General features: G+C 43.6%; 1 protein-coding gene and 1 pseudogene across 1 annotated transcript; both read left to right on the top strand.

Moving 5' to 3' along the window:
- Positions 1-157: 157 nt before the first annotated feature.
- Positions 158-10,331, top strand: LOC131489576 (protein NipSnap homolog 3A-like; annotated as a pseudogene).
- A 2,787-nt stretch (positions 10,332-13,118) lies between these two features.
- On the top strand, positions 13,119-21,056 carry LOC131489575 (large ribosomal subunit protein eL30-like). Its single transcript, XM_058691607.1, has 4 exons — positions 13,119-13,144; positions 13,229-13,620; positions 17,788-17,893; positions 20,951-21,056. The coding sequence occupies exons 1-4, from the start codon at positions 13,119-13,121 to the stop codon at positions 21,054-21,056; spliced, it is 630 nt and encodes a 209-aa protein (XP_058547590.1).
- The last annotated feature ends 517 nt before the right edge of the window (positions 21,057-21,573 follow it).

Here is a 21,573-nt window from a genome sequence, read left to right as displayed (position 1 = left end):
CCTGTGTTATTTTGGTCACAACATCCAAATCCAAAAAAAAAAAAAAAAAAAAGCTGCAGACCAAGTCATCCCTGGGTACAGTGTGGAGCCTGATGCAAATCTCTACATGTGCTGCTAACACCCACCACCCTGGAAAAGCTTCTATTTTACCTCAGGAATGCTAAAGGTCAAAAGCAAGAACAATAGAGTTATGAGCTCTGGAACAATTTTGGCTCCACAAGGTCAAGATTCTTCACCCCCCACTTTTGCATGTCTGGTTGAAGGCAGGGGGTGATACTAGGAAGTAGGGCAGGGAGGCTTAGCCTGGGATATTCATGCCAATGGCCTGATGGTATATTCCTGGTCAGAGCAAACCTCATCTAGAGAATCTTATGCTAAGATTTCCTGAATCATTCTTCTCTTCTAAGTGTTTGGTATTAATGCACTTGTTCATTTCATGGTTCACGATCTGCTATTTCTGTAAAACCAGGGGCACTTTGTCTAACAGGATTTTTTTTAAAGCTATTTTAAGGTTTGAGAAACAGCCTGGGAGATGTTTGGAAGCAAAATTTTAATATTGGAATCACTGGGTTTTTGATTTGTCATGAAGACAAAAAGATAATGAGTCCTGGCCAGGTCTTTCTGACAAGTGGGATGGGCAGGAAGACCTATTTGGAAGGCCTCCGTGAGGCAGAGGAAGAAGGTATCTGAAGGCTTCGGGAGATAGGAATGCTAGAGTAGGTGTATAATATGACACCACCTCACCCATCTCCTGACTGTATTCTCCCCGAGGGTCCAGGGGGTAATCCTTTCACCAAACTTGGGCGAGATGCATTTGTCGGGGGAGAGGCCCAATATCCTTGAAAAGCACCGTGGTGGCTCTTCTCTATGGGCCAAGAGTGACGGTGGGGGCTGCTATCTTTAGACTAGACTCCCTGACTTAAGTGGGGATGATGGAACCTGGGAGCAAGAGGTGGTATTTAACTGCCAAAGACAAGGTGGGTGAGGTTGCTGAAAGATTAGCAGAGCCAAAGCAGTAACCAGAATAGTATAACCATGAGAACGTTGCTTTGCCCAGGTAGTTGATAGTGATATTCCTTGGGCTGAAACAGATGGGCAGGCTACTAAAGGCTTACATGATTTGCATGAATGGAAAAACTCTAGATGTGGTAAAGGTCAATAGAAGGTCATGGACCCGAAACCAATTCCCAGACTTGGGCTAGTTCTTAGACCCAGAGTCCCTTGAGTGATAGGGAGGAAAAGTCCCATTGAGGAAATCCTGCTGCACAGCCAACAGTGTACATTGTCAGTCTTCCTCCCAACCTTCCCTAAAGAGCCCACGGCTGCTCATCAGGGTGACGGTGCATGAGGAAAGGGATGGAACCAGACTTTTGGAAACTAGTGTAGCCTGTAGACCCAAAGTGCCACTACCATCCACCAATCAGATGATCGATGGATCTTGGTTCTGGTCCACCTCAAAGTCCCCAAACCCACCGTGTGGTTATTTCTGCGGTTCCGAAAATCATAGCTGGAAAAAATATATTACCAAGTGGCAGCACCCCCACATTGGTTAGCATTGGTTAGATGAGGAAGCATCTCTTCTTTCAGGTTCCTGAAGGCTCAGTTTGCCCAGCGCTCGGAACACTTCCCATCCATAGACAGTTACTCCCAGATGGTTGTCCCTTGGGGCAGTGTCTGCATGGGGTGACAACTCTGGCTGGTGGCTGGTGAGGTCTAGCATGCTGCATTTGCTGAGCATGACCTAGTAAACTGTAGCAGACCGTGAAGGACAGGGAAGAGAAAACAGGTCTCAGTTCTGCCGTGACTTTCCTGTGTGTTGCTGGGCAGGTCACTTTATCTTTCTGAGCCTTGGTTTTCTCATCTTTAAGAAGAAAGGTTGGGCTAGAAGCTAGTGATTCTCAGCCTCGGTTGCATATTAGAATCACTCAGGGAACTTAAACATTACTAATACCTAGGCTCTATACTAGAGACTTTGATTCATTGGTTTGGAGTAGGGACCTAGCACTGACATTTTGAACGTCTCCTCCAGGCAATTCAAATGTGCAGGCTGCTCGAGCTCATCCTGAAGGCCCCTCCCTTCCAGCTCTGACAGGAAAAGCCTCCACAACATTCTTCACCAAGGGAGAGAAAGAGACTCTGACATATTTGAAGTCACAGCTCTAGAGGGCTTTTGAAGGAGAAAAACTTGAAAACCCCTATTCCCCAAATTAAAATCTGTAGTATTTCTCCTTTGAGGGAGAAGAACTTTGACTGGCTAGACTACAGAGAGGCTGGGTTGGGGAATAGCCCAAATATTTGTTCCAGCCATTTCAATGACATTTTGGAGGGCTGATCAAAGATCTGTCTACTGTTTTTCGCGTGTGTCCTAGACACGGGCCAAAATCTGTCCTTATGTTTAATATCTGCCTTGTCATACCACGGTTATTATGTAGATTCAGAAAGAGACCCACACTTTCGCTTACCGAGGGCTGCTCTCACTTCTGTGTCTTATTCCTATCTTCATCTCTGGCCTGCCTTTGAAAAAGGGTTGCTCCTATTCTGTGAATAGTAGTATTGGTTTTAGTTCATGAGCCTGACTCAACCACAAACTAACTGAGTGACCTTGAAGAGGTAGGTATCTTTTTCTCCCTGGGCCCATGTTTCCTTATTATTTATTTATTTATAAATTTTATTTATTTATTTTGAGATAGAGAGGGGGAGAAGAAGCAGGTGAGGGGCAGGGAGAAGAAGAGACAGAATCCCAAGCAGGCCCTGTGCCATCAGTGCAGAGCCCGATGTGGGGCTCAAAACCATGAACGGTGAGATCATGACCTGAGCTGAGATCAACAGTGGTATGCTTAACTGGCTGAGCCACCCAGGCACCCCAAATTTCCTTATCTTTTAAATGCTTAGCTCTAAAGCATCTCATGGATGAAATGCTCTATACTTTCGTGTTTCATGGATGAAGTGCTCTATGCTTTCCTGTTTTGTTTCGGGTCTCTATTCTATTTTGACTTTGATTTTGTGTGTGGTGTAAAGAAAATCATCCAGTTTCATTATTTCACCTGTAGCTGTCCAGTTTTCCCAGCCCCGTTTATTGAAAAGACTGCTTTTTCCCTCTCGTATATTCTGAAATGCTCTATGCTAATGTAATTTTATGAAACCTGGCTTATCCATCCAGAATTTTAAGCTGAGCTACTTACCTAAAGCAAAACGGACTCCAAGTGGTTGCAAAACGATTGTGCTCATTGATAGCCAAGGTGGACTTGTGAAGAGCATCTTACCAACTTGGTCAACCTCAAAAGAACGGTGGCCTTTTCCATGGGTCACTTAACGACAGATAAACCCAGCTTCAAAGCACTTAGAGCAAGGGCTGCTAGATGGCGCTGTTTCCCCAGATTTCCAAGGCATCAAGGTTTAGCAGATGGCTCTTGTAGGAGAATTAACAATTAATGTCCACTGTATCAGCCTGAACTGGCAGAATATGCTATACTCCAGAAACTACGGAGAACTGAGCTTTGTCAAAGACATTCTTCTGCCAGCCTGGTCCTCTGCCGGCCAAAAATGTAATCATACATATAGCCCATCCCATCCACAAATTGGTCCCACAAATTAGGGACATTAATAACAAGAGTAAAGAGGAAATATCAAAATGAATAATTCTTATACTAATTTTCTCAGAATTATTATTTTATTTTGGAGGTTTTATTCCACATATAAGAGAAAATAATCATCCCTGGGCTAGAACTTGATTGTAAGGTAAAACCAATTCTGATGTGAGTTCACTGTCTCACAGCTTGAAAAAGGAAAGCACCAAGTGAGTGAGTATCTGCTCCGAATTTGTATGGTTGCTTCTAGGGTATTGCAAACAGGGATGTAAGGGCTATAGTGTCAGGTAGAAAAGATTTCTTGGTTTTCCTGACCTTTACTTTACTAGGCCATTTGAGTTAAGGCCATTTGAGTTAAGGATTTAAGCACTACAGATATCACTGTCTTCACCCAAAGGCAAAGATGTTCTCTGTCACACAAGGAGTTAGGGAAGTCCAAAAGAGGGAAGGACAAAGAGGTCATTTGGTCCATCCTTAGCTCTGCTCCTTGTAATTTTTTCTCCCTTAACGTTCGTCACCTTCATCACCAGTATTTCCAATGATGCCCGGCTGGGTTCCTGAATGGCAAACTCCTTTTGGTAACAGAACTTTGGGGGAGGAGGGTGGCACATTTTCTGCTTCCCTGCATCTTTTCTTGTAGATATGGCCATATCGAGGGGCAGGGGGTGGTGCCACGGCCGTGTGGATCAGACAGGGCAGCTCTCCCTGGCAGGCAGTGGCCTCACTCTGCAATCTAAAACGTGCACCTTCCGCAGAGGTCCCCCTCCCGTTACTGCCTGGCCCTGACTTCTCCTTTGCCCAGAAACCACAAGCTGTCAAAATGAAATCATTTACTGCTCCATTCTCCCTCTGTCACGCCGTTCACAGATCACTTTTGCAGGCAGGGGAGATGGAAAGAATGAAACCCACGCATTTTCTTCATGTTTCCCTTCTAGTTTAATTCTGCCTTTTGTGAATGCATGATGTGCATTGTTTAGATTTAGAAAAATGTTCCCAGTGCCAACTCCTCTGGTGTGTGTCTCAAAAAATCATTTTCAATCAACAGCATCAACAACTCGGACTCCAGGCTGGCAATTGTGGGGGGAGGGCTTGGGGGTTTGTACCACTGGGAAGCAGAGCATCTCCCCTCCTGGCAGGGAAAAGCGAGGCCCCTTGACCTGAGGCACCAATTACTATTTTAACCACCCTCCCCCCACAGCCCCAGAGGCAGCTGGAAAGGAAACCACACACTGGGAGTTCCCACAGAGTCTTGCTGGCTCCCTAAGGCTTCCAGGCATTTGCCCATCTGGTGAGGCCTCCAGAGCAGGGGGCCTAATTAGGCGTCATCTGGCCACCTGAGAAGGCTTGGTGGACCTTCCCCCCACTTCCCCCTCCTCCAGGCAGGACTCCACTCTCCCAGCTGCGGATCTCTGGAGCTTGTTTGGTTGAGCAGCTGCTCAGGCTAATTATTGGATAGCAAGGTCCCCAAGTGGCTGCCTCAGACTGGAAGGGGGCAGGCAGAGAGAGGGCTGAGGGACATAAAGGGACAAGGAGGGGAACAATATGAGGGGTGGGCAGAGAGGGGATAGAGGGAGAAGAAACAGAGAACAGAGTTGGATGAACAGTGCAGTTCAAATCTCCCGAGCTGGAAGATGAGGAGGGGTCTCCTGACCTGCAGCAGGACGGTGGATCCCAAAGGGGGGCCCATCCGTGAGACAACCTGCTGTGCCCTCTCCACTCCCCTACTCCCACCTCCCACCTCTCCTTCCCCACCTCCCACCTCCCCACATCCCACCTCCCACCTCCTCACCTCCCACCACATCACAATATTCTATATTCCTGCCCTTTGCTTCCCTTTTAGCACCAGCCTCTACCCAGCCTTGCTCCTTCAGTCCAGGTACTAACCAACTGTGTTTTCTTAGGAGAACATGGCCTTGGAGCCCTAATTTTGGGGATAAGCTTTTGGAAGAGGATGTTGTTTAACTCCCAATTATTCTTTGCTCTTGTTGGACTTTTTGGCACACAATGTGTCCATGTCTTAAGGTATTTTGCACCCTGATGGCCCTAAACCATGGCAGGTGTCTGGTGCCTTAGCCAATAGGTGAGCCAGACTCCGCCCACCCATCATCAGACATTTTCCCTTTGTCTTCTGGGCAATCACCCTGTGACATGAGAGGAATGGGAAGAATATCGGGAAAAATTAAGGGGAAGCAGAATGGAAAGTAGAATTAGCTACAAGGTATTGTGTTGGCAGAAGATGCAACCTCCAAGCCACTGATGTCCCACCGTCGGCTTGAACCATCACTTGCTAGAAAACCGAGCTGAGCCACTGACACACTTAATTCCATGGATTTCCTCTCTTGTAAAGTAGAATCCTTTGAAGCAATAATGTTGTGGTGAGTCAGAGGAGCATCCCTGGACTAGGTCAAAACTCACTCTAGTTTAATTTCTGGCCGTTATATCTGGGGTATGTGATCATGGGTAAAACATGGCATTTTCCTCTCTCTTCCAATATTCTCATTGGAAAATATAAGAGAATGATTCTTTTAGTGTGCTACAAGTTACCATTTTCTGAGCATATTAGAAGTTAGAATTTTACGTTTCTGTATTTGGTTTAACAGGGCTCAAGAGGGAATGGCTTTCTCCTCTCCTGTCCCCAAACAGCCACAGTACAATTGAAGGCAGTTTTGCTCCAGAAAGGAAAACGAGTGTATGGAGAACAGCCATTTTGAGACTCGTGCTACGTGCCCCAGACCTCAGAAGGGTGGGCTGTACAAGATGTACACAGATTAAGGACAGTTGAAGCAAGAATTGGACGGATGGTGGGGTTTTCAGGGTGGTGGGAAGATAGTCGCAGGATTTTGAAGTCTTGTCTGGTTCCCTTATAACTGTCCGTCCATCCCTTGTGAACCCAGGGCTGGTGTGGGAAGCCTCAGACTACAGTAGAAGGATTCTGAGATGTGAATTCATCAAACAATATTCGCAAGCATGAGCCATTCTCTTCAGAACACTAGAATCATTTGATTCCATTAGTCATAGGCTGTGGTCAGCTTTGGCCCTTCCAAAGGGCCTCTGGGTGTAAATCCCAGATACACAGAGGGGATCCAGGGACGTAAGCAAATGAGAAGAATCCTTTTACTAAAGGGTGTCAGCTCTCAGCTGGGTATAGACTGGTGGGAAGTATAATTTCTTCAGCCCTAGAGTAAGAGACATTGCTTTAAATTACTCTGGGGGCCACGGTAATTCCTAGAGGTTAACAGTTACTATTTTCTGCAGGCCGCTAAGCATTCTAGCTTTGTTCTCAAGCTCCGATAGAAAATTACCAAATCCTTAATTGAAGCCTACAGATTCTGCAGGGAGATTTTAGGGCCTTGAGAATTGATTTGGCCCAGCCCTGTCACTCTGGTGGGCACCTCTCTGGTGTCTCGGAGACATGAAACGAACCCTCTGCTTGACTAACCCCCCCAAAAAGCTGCCCAGTGCATTCCGTTGTGGGCAGTTCAGGTGTTTAGAGGACCATGTCTTACTTTCAACTGAAAGCTGCTTCCTTAAAACTCCTGCTCACTAATCCTGCTTCTGCCCTCTGGAACTACACGGGATAAATATAATCCCCTTTTCAGATGAAAGCTCTTCAGATAGGAGAAGCTGGTTATCACATTCCCTAAAGTCTTCCTTTACACAAGGCACCCGTTCTAAGTATGAAATGGTGTGAAACTCCTCACCAGCCTGCTGCGAACCTCACCGTGTGCATCTATCAGGATCCAGAAAGGAAGGTAGAAACACTCGCAACATTTCCAGTAGAGACAAAGTCATACGGGAGCTTTCTACGTAGCTGTGGAAGGGCAAAGGGAACAAAAAGGCAAATGTGACAGAGATGTTAGTAACTGCGGGAAGCAGCTACCACCCGAAGAGCCAGAGGGTAAAGAAGGGGAGTGTCCCTGAGCCCAGAAGCACGGGAGGCCACCCACAGGACAGTGGCAGTCCATGAAGGGTGGAACCTCTGAGGGGCACAGTGCCACTGATGCTGGGGCCACCAGCACTGTGTTGGCACTCTCATGCAGCCTGCAGTCAACTAAGCCCCTACTTCCATGAAGCAGGTGAGATCAAACCCGAATTTTGCCAAAATGACTGTTTGACTGAAGATCAGGTCTCCAGTGGATCTATTTTTTTCTTTCTTTCTCAGCAGACTGCCCCTATCGTCTGGTGACTGTGCCCTTTTTTTTTCCCTTGGGAAACCTCCCTCCTGCATGCATGTGGCTGGGCTGTCAGTCACATGTGACCCCCAACAGCCCAATCCCAGGAGGGGACGGCACAGGAGACAAGCTTTGCAACTTGGGCAGAGATGCCGAGGGACATGTGGTCGGTGGGACGGAAGCGTTGATGGCACTTCCCTACAGAAGCAGTGTTTGGGTTTTCTCCTGACATCCCTGCAGCTGCTCTGATTCTCGGTTTTTCCAAGACTCTGTTGTTCACCCCCCCTCCTTTTTTTACTATTATTGCAAGCGCTTCCCAGTATCCCTCCTATAAAGTACTTTCTAGCTCAGGTTACTCAGGGTCTATTTCAGTTGCTCACAACCAAAGAACCTGGAATGCTGTGTATCTTTACCCGTATTTCCTATAGACAGGAAGAAGCCATCTGGCGTGGTGGAGAGCTATCAAATACTGACTCTGAAGCCAGCACATCAGCAATTCTCCTAACTTTCTGTCTTCACAAATATTAGAAGCCCAGGGAATTACTGCCAACCAGAAAGTAAACTCCTCTGGGTGTGCTGAAGAAAGCTATCCTTATTGCTCTGGAGTTTCAAAATCTGTGATGCAGATGAATGTATGGGAATCGGGTCTGGAAAAAACATTTTGATGTGACAACTTTGATATGATCATATCAAAATGGGAACATCAAAATATTAAAAAAAATCTTCTTGTTTCCTAGAAATGTGAACAATGGACACCTCAAAGCCTCATCCCATCCCTGGGTCTGACCTTACTATGCCTCTAAAATTCACTCAGAAATGGGATGAAGGTCAGGAAGTCAGTGTGTATATAATTATATTAACTGGCACTTTAGGAAAATTTCTTTAAAAAATTAAATAGTTTTACATGGCTGTCAAAATATCTTCAGAGCATTGCATCAAAAGACCATGTATTTGATTTCCATATATCCATACAAGTCATTAAAAAGGTACCAATATATACATTTTTTCAAGAAGAGCAACCTCCCCCCACCCCCATCATCACATGCTACTTTTCAGATGGGCAGAACTGAGTTTATCAGTAACATATATACTCAGTAACTCAACTAGTTAAGAAAACTCTTCTTCATGTAATTGCCATTCATTTCATGCTTATCCACATTGTCCATAGGGATAGTTTGACTATGACTTCTTGAGATCTTGACCCAGGAAAATGTTGCCTTCCCTTATAACTTCTTAGCATAGAAACAAGGTTAGTTGGGTAAAGCTTGTTTTGTAAAAATCAGAGAGGTACAAGTAGTTATGTTTAATAATTATATTTTAAATACTAAAAAATATTTACTCTTTTAAAAATTGGCTAGGTCCTGGGGCACCTGGGTGGCTCAGTCGGTTAAGCTTCCAACGTCAGCTCAGGTCATGATCTCCGGCTGGTGGGTTCAAGCCCTTCGTCGGGCTCTGTGCTGATGACTCGGAGCCTGGAGCCTGCTTTGGGTTATGTGTCTCCCTGTCTTTCTGCCCCTCCTCTACTCATGCTCTTTCTCTCTCTCTCTCAAAAATAAATAGACATTAAAAAACTTGGCCAGGACCTGGTTTCCAGTAAGGAAGACATAGGAAGAGAGACCCTTGAAAGACTACTGACTGGCTTCCCTTCCCACTGGGCTGCCCTTCCCAGCACTTGAAGCTACCACCAGGCTTGATTCCTGAGGGGTCTGGCCACACAGCCATTCACCCTCAGGTGTGTTCACCTTTGCTAAGGGGGGTGGGGGGGCTGACAATATGATGAAGTACTCTATGAGTTTTATACTTATTACCTTAAACTTTTAAAGAAAAAAGAGTTTCCAGAAAATATTAAGAAAACCATTCATCTTTGGACAGCTGACTCTGAATTTGTTGGATTTTGGAGTGTAACATTTGGAGGTGGAGTGAATAAAGTATTTCATGTTTGGAAGTATGATAGTTTTTTTTTTTTTTAACTCTCTCTTTTTAAAATAGGCTTCCGTGCCCAGTGCAGAGCCCAGTACAAGGCTTGAACTCTCCACACTGGGATCAAGACCTGAACTGAGATCAAGAGTTGGATGCTTCACCGACCGAACCACCCAGATGCCTTGGAAGTATGATAGTTTTGTTCATGGAACTGAAGTTCAGAAAGGCTTGACCAAAAATAAGGATGGCCAGGAACAGCTTCTCATTCCAAAGTTGGCTCTCATTGATTAACAAGAGTTTGAGGTTACTTATGTCATACCATGGTCCAAAAAACCTCCAAAGGAGTGAGTCCAAGAGCTGGTTATTTTCCAGATGAAACCTGATGCCAACTCTGTGGGGTGATGCACTAAAAATGGCAATTGATACCCTTGTAGATTTAGGCTATGTAAAACCAGTTGGCATTCTCCACCCAGAATATGGAGCAGCCAGCAGAGTTCCTGTTCTTCACTGAAATACGAGTACAGATGGTCGTGTAGCTGGGAGACATCAGTCTCTTGAGGACCCCAGACTTGTGGTGGTTGTTTGGAAAGATGTCAACTACCATGTGTCACAGCAAAGTATGCTTCTGATGCCCATGTCATTTCACTGTTGAAATAGTTTTCTACTGAAATATGAGGCATTTCATGAACTGCCCTAAAATGCGTCTGCTATGGGGCTTTGATTCTCCCAGTAGATTCTCACTGTAGCTTGAAGGAGGTGATAAGTTAATTAGCTATGTCCCTTGCATTTTTGAAAGCCACCTCTGTCTTTTGTCACCACCACTTCAGGAGATAGTTCTGTCCCTTTCCTCCAGCATGGAGCCCGAGGTGGGGCTCTATGTCACCACTGTGAGATCATGACCTGAGCTGAAATCAAGAGTCAGTCGCTCAACCGACTAAGCCACCAGGTACTCCAATTATTACTTCATTTTAGATCACTACTTAACAAAGATACTTGGGACACGTTTTTGTTTTAAGGAGATCTTTATGGTTATGGATATGCTTGCCATAATGAAAGTCTACATATCCATAAAAAAATTATTCTCAGGTCTGGATAATTTTCACCTTTCTGTAATCCACCCATTTACTTTACTTTTCTTTTTTTTTTTTTTTAAATTGGAGCATGTTCCTATTCCTCAAAATCCCCTCCAATACTCCATCGCTCCCTGCAGCTGCTTATACCCCACACCTTCCTCTGTGGAGTGGGATGTCATTCTCCAGAACACATTTGAGTGGCAAGGTGTTTTCTTGTCTCCTTGCCTATTACAGGTTTCAGTTTCCTACTAACCGTATTTGTTCTAGCCTTCCCAGTTTGAAGATCACTTTCCTCGATAGAGAAAGCAGTATAGGAGTTGAATTGCCTTGCTTTTCTCTGTTAGCTTTCAACATGACATCACTTGCCCCTAAGAGGCTCTTCATTCCTCATTCTTCCTGCTCTGAGCCCAGCCAAAAGCCCCCTTTTAGTGCCCTTACACTGAATTTTTTTTTTTAACGTTTATTTATTTTTGAGACAGAGAGAGACAGAGCATGAACGGGGGAGGGTCACAGAGAGAGGGAGACACAGAATCCGAAACAGGCTCCAGGCTCTTAGCCGTCGGCACAGAGCCTGACGCGGGGCTCGAACTCACGGACCGCGAGATCGTGACCTGAGCCGAAGTCGGACGCTTAACCGACCAAGCCACCCAGGCGCCCCTACACTGAATTTTTAAGCCTTGGGGCAATTTGGACTCTGTTTTTCCTAGGATCATTATGACTGGCTAATATTCCTTGGTGATAAGTGTATAAGTGCTTCTTTTCATATTTCAGGTGTTTCTTTTTAAAATCTGTAATCATTAGAAAGCTCTCTGCATTGTTTGTTTTTATTTGCTTTTGGTTTCTTTTTTGTCAAAGACACTTCCCCTTATTTCTTCTTGATCTATGTCATTTGTTGTTATGGTCTGAATGTTTATGTTGCCCTAAAATTCATAGACTGAAATCTAATCCCCAGTGTAATGGTATTTGGAGATGGAGCCTTTGGGAGGTGATTTGGTCCAGAGGGAAGAGCCTTCATGAATGGGATTAGTAGCCTGATAAAAAAGGTGAAGGAGCTCTCTCACTCTTTCTCTGTGCCACGTGTGGATGCAAGGAGAAGTTGGCAGTGTGCAACTCAGAAGGGGTTTTTCCCAAGAATCCCACCCATGCTGACCCTGACCTCTGACTTCCAGCCTTCGGAACTGTGAGAAATAGATTTCTGTTGTGTATAAGCCCCCCAGTCTGTGATACTTTGTTACAGCAGCCCAAATGGACTAAGACAAATGTTAGTGTTCAGGTAGAAGTTTTTCCTGTGAAACTTCTTTCTTCTTTTAGCCATTTTAACTTTTAGAATGTTGCCAAGGAGTCATTCCTACCTTTTCTCTGAACTTTTACAAATTATTTTTTTCCCTAAAATCTAGAATTTATGTATAATTATGGCCAATGGTTATGTTGGGGAACAAGAATGTCCTGTTCCCTTCAAGGTCCTTCTAGCCAGACTTAGAATCAAATTGACATGAGACAGGTTAACATGGGAAAATCAAATTTAAGAGTGTATGTACAAGGAATCTACGCAGACATGGAAATCCCAAAGGCAGGAAAAATAAGGTATATATGTCATTCTGGACTAAGGAGAAGGGGTAGGGGTCTGGGACTTCTTTTGAAAGAAGGGATGCAATTCACAGGAAGATGAAAAAGAATAAAGGTTTGGGAAACAAGTATTTTCTGGGCTACTCAGAAACAGCGGGGCATAGAGGACTTTACCCAAACAGGTCTTGTTAGGTTCCTCCCTGTCTGCCATACCTAGTTTATATCATAATGTAGCTATCTATCATGATAGTTCTCTTCCTATAAATTCTTTTTAGGCACATGAGTGAGAAGTAAAGAGCTTTTCTTTTATTTGCTGGGTTTTGATTGCTTTTTAACTCAAAATAATCTTTATGCCAAAGTGGCCCATCTTGGGGTGGCCTGCCCTTGGACCCCAACAATTCCTTCATTCTTTGGCTGTTAATAGTTCCACAAGGATGATAGTCACTTTATCTGGCTATTTATTTGACTACACTAGGGTTAGTGCCTAAGGGTTGGGCCTAAGGCTTAGGAAGAAGGCTCAAACAGTAGCTGCAAAACCAGGGGCTTCTGAATTTGGCAGATCTGGATTCAAACCTCCACAGACCCTCTGATGATCTTAAACAATCCACTTGACCTGTCTGACTCATAAGGTTAAAAATTGAGTCAATTATACAACTTTGCAGGGATGTTTTTAAAATCATAAAGAATGTAAAATTTGCTCAGTGAATGGTAGCTATTGTTATTACTGCCTGAAAAATACAAAGAGAATTCTGAACACCGCTGGGGACAAAAGGTCCTTAACATACAAGGGTAGGCCCATAATGTTAGCAGCAGACCTGTCCACTCAGTAATGTTTATGATCTTTTGGAATACATTCCTGCTCCAGCATATGTGCTGATATATGTTCGTGAGCTTTCTGTCCTCGCTCCAGGCCATCTTGGCGACTGCTCTTGATTGGGGTCTTCTGGCACCCAAGACAGGAGGGTCGTAGCCCCGCAAAGAAGATGAAAAAGTCACTGGAGACAATCAACCCTAGGCTCCAACTTGTTATGAAAAGTAGAAAGTGTGCTCTGGGGTACAAGCAGACTCTGAAAATGATCAGACATGGCAAAGTGAAACTGATCCTCCTTGCCAACAACTGCCCAGGCTTGAGGAAATCTGAAATAGAATATTGTACCATGTTGGCCAAAAGTGGTGTCCATCACTACAGTGGCAATAAAATTGAATTGGGCACAACATGTGGGAGATACTACAGAGTATGCACACAGGTTGTCATTGATCCAGGTGATTCTAATGTCATGAGAAGCCTGCAGACTGGGAAAGGTACATCACGCAAACATTTTTCTTTACTAAAACTGGCCAGAGCTTGTTAAAAGGAAAAAAGTGTGTGTGAGTTGGTAGTGCAGCATAAATAAGTAAAGCTACAATAGGTATCATTAGGGTCAAAATATAGACATATTGGTGGCAACAAGCATACTGATTGAGCACACAGTTTCCGAAGCTAAACTGAATGCTTAAAGTCCTTCTGGGCCACATATTAGCTTTGTGATCTTGGGCAAATGGCTGGGATATTTTGTGTTCCCATTTCTAACTCACTGATCTGTTACAAAGATTTAAATGTATAAATACATGTAATTGTTTAGAATGTCACCTGGCACATGGCACTTAATGATGTTAGCTCTTATTACCTTGCTGAGGACGGCATTATGTGAAGACAGAGCTGAGAATGCCAGAAGCAATAGCATTCCCATGTCAACCAGAGAATCTGCAACAACACTGAGAAATCCTCAGAGATAAACAGGGCTAAGGAAATGAACAAAAGGAAGGTACTGAAACATGTTCACAAGAAAGCTTAGGTTGATAAGTCCTTCCATTGGGAAACATATAGGCATGTCTGGAGGTAATGGTTTCAGTCATGATGTTGTACGAGGTTAGTTCATAAGGGCAGCTGAACATTTACCATCAATTTGGGGGTATCTCTTGCTGAATAATTACAGCCTCCATCTGAGTGGGCTGTCCAAGTGCCCCCTACCCTTTTAGGGGAGTAGAGGTGTGCACCATTCTCCAAGATGGGTTGTAGGTGAACCCATGGGTAGGCAGTTATATATCTTTACAAATCCTTCTCCTCCTCTTTGTTTTTTTGGCAGTCAGTCAATCAAGCTTTAAAAAGATGGGCCCTCAAAGGCTACATGGTGGGATTAAAGTCAGGGATAGTAGCAAAGAAGAGAAGCATTTGAAACAAGGTCAGTGCCCTTCAGGATTATTTTTTAGACTCTAAGCAAACAAAACACTGCTCAGAGCTAAAATGAACGTGTTTTCAAATGCGAGAAACTCTTCTTAAGCTTCCAACTTTGGCTCAGGTCATGTTCCTATGGTTTGTGAGTTCGAACCCCACTTTGGGCTATGTGTTGACAGCTCAGAGCCTGGAGCCTGCTTCAGATTCTGTGTCTCCCTCTCTCTCTGCCCCTCTCCAACTCATGCCCTCTCTCTCTCTCTCTCAAAAATAAACATAAAAATATTTTTTTAATACTGGGCATGGTAATAATAACATGTAACCCCAAGTGTGTTTATAAGGAGTAAGTGAGTTAATACAGCGCCTGGCACACAGTGAGCACTCAGCCTGGTTAGCTTAATCTTTAGGTAGATTTCCCCTAGAAAGCCATTGGCCCTGGACTCTTATTTTTGGGGAGATTTTTAATTACTGATTCAATTTATTTACTGGTAATGGGCCTGTTGAAATTTTCTATTTCTTTCTGTTTCAGTTTTGACAGTTTATCTGTTTCTAGGAATTTGCGCATTTCTTCCAGATTGCCCAATTTGTTGGCATATAATTGCTTATAATATTCTTTTATTATTGTTTGTATTTCTGCGATACTGGTTGTGATCTCTCTTCTTTCATTCATGATTTTAGTTATTTGGGTCCTTTCCTTTTTCTTTTTGATTAATCTGGCTAGGGTTTTGCCAATTTTGTTAATTCTTTCAAAGAACCAGCTCCTGGTTTTGTTGATCTGTTTTACTGTTGTTGTTTTTTTATTTCGATATCATTGATTTGTGCTCTAATCTTTATTATTTCCCTTCTTATGCTGGTTTTGGGCTCCATTTGATGGTCTTTTTCCAGCTCCTTTAGGTGTAACATTAAGTTATGTATTTAAGACCTTTCTTCCTTCTTTAGGAAGGCCTGGATTGCTATAGACTTTCCTCTTATGGCTGCCTTTGCTGCATCCCAGAGGTTTTGGACTGTCACGTTTTCATTTTCATTGGCTTCCATGTTCTTTTTAATTTCCACTTTAATTTCTTGGTTATATCATTCATTCTTTAGTAGGATGTTCTTTAATCTCCAAGTATTCATGGTCTTTCCAATTTTTTTCTTGTGGTTGATTTCAAGTTTCATATGCATGGTACGATCTCCATCTTTCTGTACTTGTTAAGGGCTGATTTGTGATCCAGTATGTGATCTATTCTGGAGAATGTTCCATGTGCACTTGAGAAGAATGTGTATTCTGCTACTTCAGGATGAGATGTTCTGAATATATCTGTTAAGGCCATCTGGTCCAATGTGTCATTCAAAGTTACTGTTGCCTTGTTGATTTTCTGCTTAGATGATCTGTTCATCGCTGTAAGTGAAGAATTGAAGCCCCCTACTATTGTGGTATTGTTATCAATGAGTTTCTTTATGTTTGAAAGCTGTTAAGTAACTAACTGGTGGTTATAAACTGAGAAACATTTCTTTGTTCAGGAATTCCTCTCTCCACCTTCCATAAATATTCTTGTTTATCAAAAGTTAAGTTTGAGGTAGAGTTTTGAGAGATTCTAGTCTACCTATACCTATTTGAATTAATTCAAAATTCTACTGACTCCTCAGAGTTGATTCAAAACACCATTTCCTCTAGGAAGCCTCTCCAACTACTCCCAGTTATATAGTGAGTCTCACTCATGGCTGCTCAGTGCACATGTGGCCCAAACTTCATATGCTGTCAATTGGCTGACATCACATTTTTTATTTCCTTCTCCTGTTTCATCTGAATAAATCTTTTGTTCTGAAGTGTATTTCCAGATAATTGAAGACAGTATATTTTCAGCATTTTTCAAAAGTATAATGAATGAATTTATTTCTTTTTTATAATAGAAGTCTGGCATACAAAGGGCAAACTGGGTGGTGACATTTAGAAATCATCATCAAAAAAGAGTTGAGTTAGGGGCACCTGGGGGGCTCAGTCAGTTAAATGTCTGGCTCTTGGTTTGGGCTCAGGTCATGATCTCACAGTTTGTGGGTTTGAGCCCCCGTCAGACTCTGTGCTGACAGCAGAGATTTGCTCCTCTCTCTGTCCCTCCCCTGCTTGTGCTCTCTCTCTCTCAAAATAAATAAATAAACATGGAAAAAAAAAAAAGAGTCGAGTTAGTTTGCTTGTGTTTAAGGTCTGGTTGCTCTTATTTTGCTCTATGACCCTATGTGAGTTCTCTAAACTCTCCAAACCTTGATTTCTTCATCTGTAATAGAATCATTGAGAACCAAATGGCATAAGCCACATGCCTGAACCAAATCGGGTTCTGGACAAATGTTGGTTTATAACCAGTGTCAGTGGATCTTCTCCTCTCGATCAATGAGACAACTTTGACTTCCATCCATCCCCTTGCGTCCTGATCAATTGACAGCCCAAGTGAGTGATGACTTTCGGAGAGCTTTTTCTGTCAGTCCTGGCTTTTGGTTGAACTCCCAGGAACTTTTTATGGCCATTTTCAACTCTTAGCAGTTCTTAAGCTATATAATGATAAATATATCCCGAATGCTTAGTAAGAATGCAAATTCCGGGCGCCTGGGTGGCGCAGTCGGTTAGGCGTCCGACTTCAGCCAGGTCACGATCTCGCGGTCCGTGAGTTCGAGCCCCGCGTCAGGCTCCGGGCTGACGGCTCGGAGCCTGGAGCCTGTTTCCGATTCTGTGTCTCCCTCTCTCTTTGCCCCTCCCCCGTTCATGCTCTGTCTCTCTCTGTCCCAAAAAAAAAACAAAAAAAACAAACAAACAAACAAAAAAAAAACGTTGAAAAGAATGCAAATTCCAGGACCACAGCCTGGATGATCTTGATTCCTTAAAGCCAGGAGGGGCTCAGGATTCCGCATTTTCAGCATGCACTGAGTGATTGCAGGTGATTCCCATGCAAGTGCTGTAGGAAACACACTTTGAGAAATTTCTAGCGAGGTTTCTAGGCCCTAGAAATAAACTCCTCATCTGTGGATCCAAAAAAGCCTCTAAGCAAGGGTGCATGCACAGACTTTAGGGACTCCGTGAGCTCTCTGAAATTGAAGGCAAGTCACATGTATATACATTTCTTTGGGGAGATGTTTGACTTTAGCTTTCATTTTATATACTTTCATAAACCCTCTATCCCAGTGTTCCCTCTAAACTAAAACAAAACAAAAAAACCTTAAGAGCTATATCTTCATGCTCCAGGCCATTTTCCACCCAGCCCTCAGAGTCTATCTGTCTCTAATAGCCAACCGGACATGGACAGAGCTATGTCAGCAATTAGTCTACCCACCGCCCCCAACGCCTACAGAGTGCTCCCACACCAAACTCTCATTGTTTTTTATGGCCAACAGGTGGGTCCTCCTCGCCAGGCACAGCTGCATGCCATGGGCAGGAGTGGAGCCTGCAGATGTGACTTATGTGGCTTATCTTCAGCAGCTTACACCCCTGCTGAGCACAAGTCTTGGAGAAAGCCTGCTATGGCCTCTGTGTGGGTGCCCAGTGAAGGCAAGCCCTTGTCTGGGTTTAAAATTGTCTGCCGAGGTCCAATGTTAGGAGTTCTGTGTTTTGCAGGTTGCTCGTGGAGTATCTCCACAGGAATCCAAATTATCTATGCTGGGGAAGGTTTGAACCTCTGTGACAACCTGGTTACTCTCTCTCTCTCTCTCTCTCTCTCTCTGGGAAACTTGGCCACACTGAAGCTCCCTCGGGCACTGAGCCTAACCCAAGGTAAGATTTCCCTTTCTCCTTACCTGGGAACACAGTCCAAACAAATCAGCTCCCTGGAAGATGGTGGAGAGCTTGCTCTCTGCTTGTACCCATAGTCCCTTTGATTCCATTTTCTCTGCTGTACGCCTGTGGGGTAAGAGCTGCCTGGACCAGTATTCATTTAAGTGCCTTGTCTCCTAAGCTCTTCTTTTATTAGAGAAACATCAAAGATCCTCTCTTCACTACCAGTACCACTAATGCCTCATTCGCCTTTCATGGGAATCCTGTTTCCCCTCTAATGGCCATTGATATGTACTGGGCTTTGGGACATCTACAAATGGCTCAGGTTATTTGCTGGTGATGCATGTATGTGTTCTTCCTCTAAATATCTTCTGTCCCAATCTTTAGAGCTGATTACCTCTGGGTTTCATTTTGTGAAACGTGGTGCTGGAGTGTGAGAGGGCACAGAGGAAGGCGACAGGATGCTGGTGTGGCCAAGCAGCTTTACCTGATGTCTCTTGTGATCTCTGAGCCACCCAAAGGCCTCCTTGGTCCTTTTTTTTGTCCTTTCCTCCCATGACAAAGCTTTCCTGGAGAAGTCCAGCATTGATTCCTATGCTGCTGGTAAAAATGTCACCCTAGGTCTGGAGATGAAGTGCCTTTTGTATTCACTTCCATGCCTTCCATGGCTCTGTTCTCCTGCCTGGTAGCTTATTCTGTATGAAGAGCTTAGCAGCAATGGGCTCTGGAAGAGAGCAGGCAAATATGGTGATATAAAATGCTAACAACAGCAGATGGCAGGAAAATTTCCTTTAAATTCAGATGAGCAGTTGCTTCTTCTGGTGGGCTTTTATTATTAAATTTATTTCCATCATTTGGCTAGATAGGTCTCTCCTTGTGCTCGCTTATCATGTGCTGAAATCATCTTGCTTTTAATATCGGAAACAAGGAGCTGTTCGTTATACCAATTATAAATATATCCATATGGTCCCATGTGTAATCGTCAACTCAGTAACACAGATGTAGCCTTCATATTTGGAGGGAGTAAATGTTCACCTTATCCTAGAGAAAATGGTAAGCTTCTAAGCTTTTAGGTGCCTACCAACCTTTTTCTTTAGGATAAAGTGAGACTTTCTGGGAGCCAAAAATTATTGATCCTTTAATTGATTTCAAATACCTTATCTTTATCTTAGCCCCAGAGGTCCTGACTCTAATCTCTGTCTTATAACTGTTGAAACTTAGTGCTCTGATATTAAGCCATCTGTGCTCTCTCTGTGAATTTGTGATTTTTTTCATTTCCGATATCTATTAGGAGGAACCAAAGCTCATCAAGTTCTTTGGAAATTGAATTAAAGTGATTCTTTTACCGTTTGTCCTCCCTGCCAAAATAAAATTCTTTATCGCTGTTATAGGCAACATCTCCCTTATCACCCATTGCCTTCCTGCTCCATAGTTATATTACCATCAATGTTGTTTAATTTCATATGTAGCCAAATTGGCATCAGCTTATATATATATTTTTACAATTTCCAGGTCAGGAATCCTAGAATTCCAAGGACAGAAAAGGAAATCCAGAGATCATATAATTCAGTCCTCTAGTTTTCCAAAGAAATGTTCAAGTCATATGGAAGGAATTTATTTTCAAGCAACACATTCTCTGCAACGAGATGGCTACAGAAAGGCTAAGGGATACCAATGGGGCGTTAAAATGAAATGCCTCCTGTTTTTTCACAGGATCTCTAGGTAGTAGTAAGGGACCTTCAGTGCCAGGGGAAGACCATCACAGGCAATTTTGTGAACCCAGTGATAAACCTCCTATTGAAGAGAGATGTGCAGTGAACCTGATTATTTCTCAAAGAACTGTCATTTTCCCAAGAGCTGGCATTTTCAACCTCTTGAAGAACACCAACCACTGTTATCACAGCTCTAACTTGAGCAATCAATCAGGGGTTTGAAACATTAAACTCGAATACATAATTTTAAAGGGGATAATTTTAGCAAGATTCACCCTGAACTGAAACAGCTCCAGTCAGCCCTTCTCCAACAAGAGGGTCACTGCTTGCTTTTCTTGGCACTGACAATTCCCTCCCTAATTCTCCCCATCTTCCTTTCCAACCAGAGGAAATGAGGTGCCAGGCCATGGATTTATGAGATCCCTGAGAAGAATACCCAGAAACTTTGAAAAAGAGGCAAATATAGTCTACTCAGGAGAACTCCCAAGAGGAAGAACTGACTCTTGTTGCACTGCTAAGCAAGCTGCACTTGCCAGGGTAAGAATGACACCAGTGGAAAAGGCTGTCTGAAACTTATCTCTGACCCTATCCGATATCACAAATGATACAAATTCTGTTTTGGAAACCCAACAAACCAGTTTAAATTTAAATTCTTAACTGATGTTCTCATGGCTAATCACATAGCCCTTATTTCTTCTTAGCTAGCCAAGGGGAAATTTATGCTATAGCAAACACATTGTGTGTGTGTGTGTGTGTGTGTGTGTGTGTGTGTGCGCGCGCGCACCTAAATAGAAGCCTGTAATTAGTCTAGAAAAGAAAGCACCATTTGGATCTCAAGAAGAGACCATTTGGAATTTGGAACATGTTTTCACTGCCTGGATTTGGTAATCTAAGTCCCTGTCTTCAGGGTCTCTTATAAGAAGGGATACCCATTTTTGTTTCTGTTTCTGGTAACTGCCTGTGTTGCAGTTGGCTGATGCCTCCTGTCCAGAGTTATAAATGCCACTGTGAGGCCATTGTCTTGTCAGATGTTAAGCTACTTGTTCTGCAACAAAAGGAACAGCACCAGCAGTAAACCCCAGGCCCACCATAGACTAGTTCCTGTGGTCTGTTCAACCTCCTGATCAGCAAAAGCTCGGCAATGGTGGCAATCTGAATATCTTAGATGAGTGTCCTGCAGCCTAACTTTATCTGTCCTTGGCCAAAAGGGGTAGCTGAGGAAGGAAAGCAGCTCTGACAGCCAGGAATTCACCTGGCTCTGTCAGTGGGGCAGTGGCATCACGAGGTGCTTCCTGTCAATTAGAGCTAGGCTTTGGTGTTCCCCCTTTTAATTATAGACCATTTCAAAGAACAGCAATGCCAGGCAAGGCCACTCAGAAAAGGCACAAACAAGATCATTCTGTAATCATGTCTGAACACAGACAAAAACATAAACATTGTCTCCACCACAGAATGACCCTCATCCTGGATAATATAAGCAAGGATTTGTCTTTACTAATCCCAGCTTCAAGCTCACTCCATCCTTATGGCCTTCTAGGTAAGAAAAATAGTCACCCAACCGTAGAATTACCCTACTTCCTGACAGCATCCAA

The sequence above is a fragment of the Neofelis nebulosa genome, chromosome 11 (assembly GCF_028018385.1).
Source record: "Neofelis nebulosa isolate mNeoNeb1 chromosome 11, mNeoNeb1.pri, whole genome shotgun sequence".
Lineage (NCBI taxonomy): Eukaryota > Metazoa > Chordata > Mammalia > Carnivora > Felidae > Neofelis > Neofelis nebulosa.
This window is presented reverse-complemented; position numbering and strand designations above follow the sequence as displayed.

Excerpts from the sequence above, each read along its gene's own strand:
- LOC131489575 (XM_058691607.1), top strand. The coding sequence starts at position 13,119 with ATGTTAGCAGCAGACCTGTCCACTCA. Across the intron at positions 13,621-17,787 it reads AAGCCTGCAGACTGGGAAAG|CCAACCGGACATGGACAGAG; the intron begins GTACATCACGCA and ends TGTCTCTAATAG. Across the intron at positions 17,894-20,950 it reads TTGTTTTTTATGGCCAACAG|TTGGCTGATGCCTCCTGTCC; the intron begins GTGGGTCCTCCT and ends CCTGTGTTGCAG.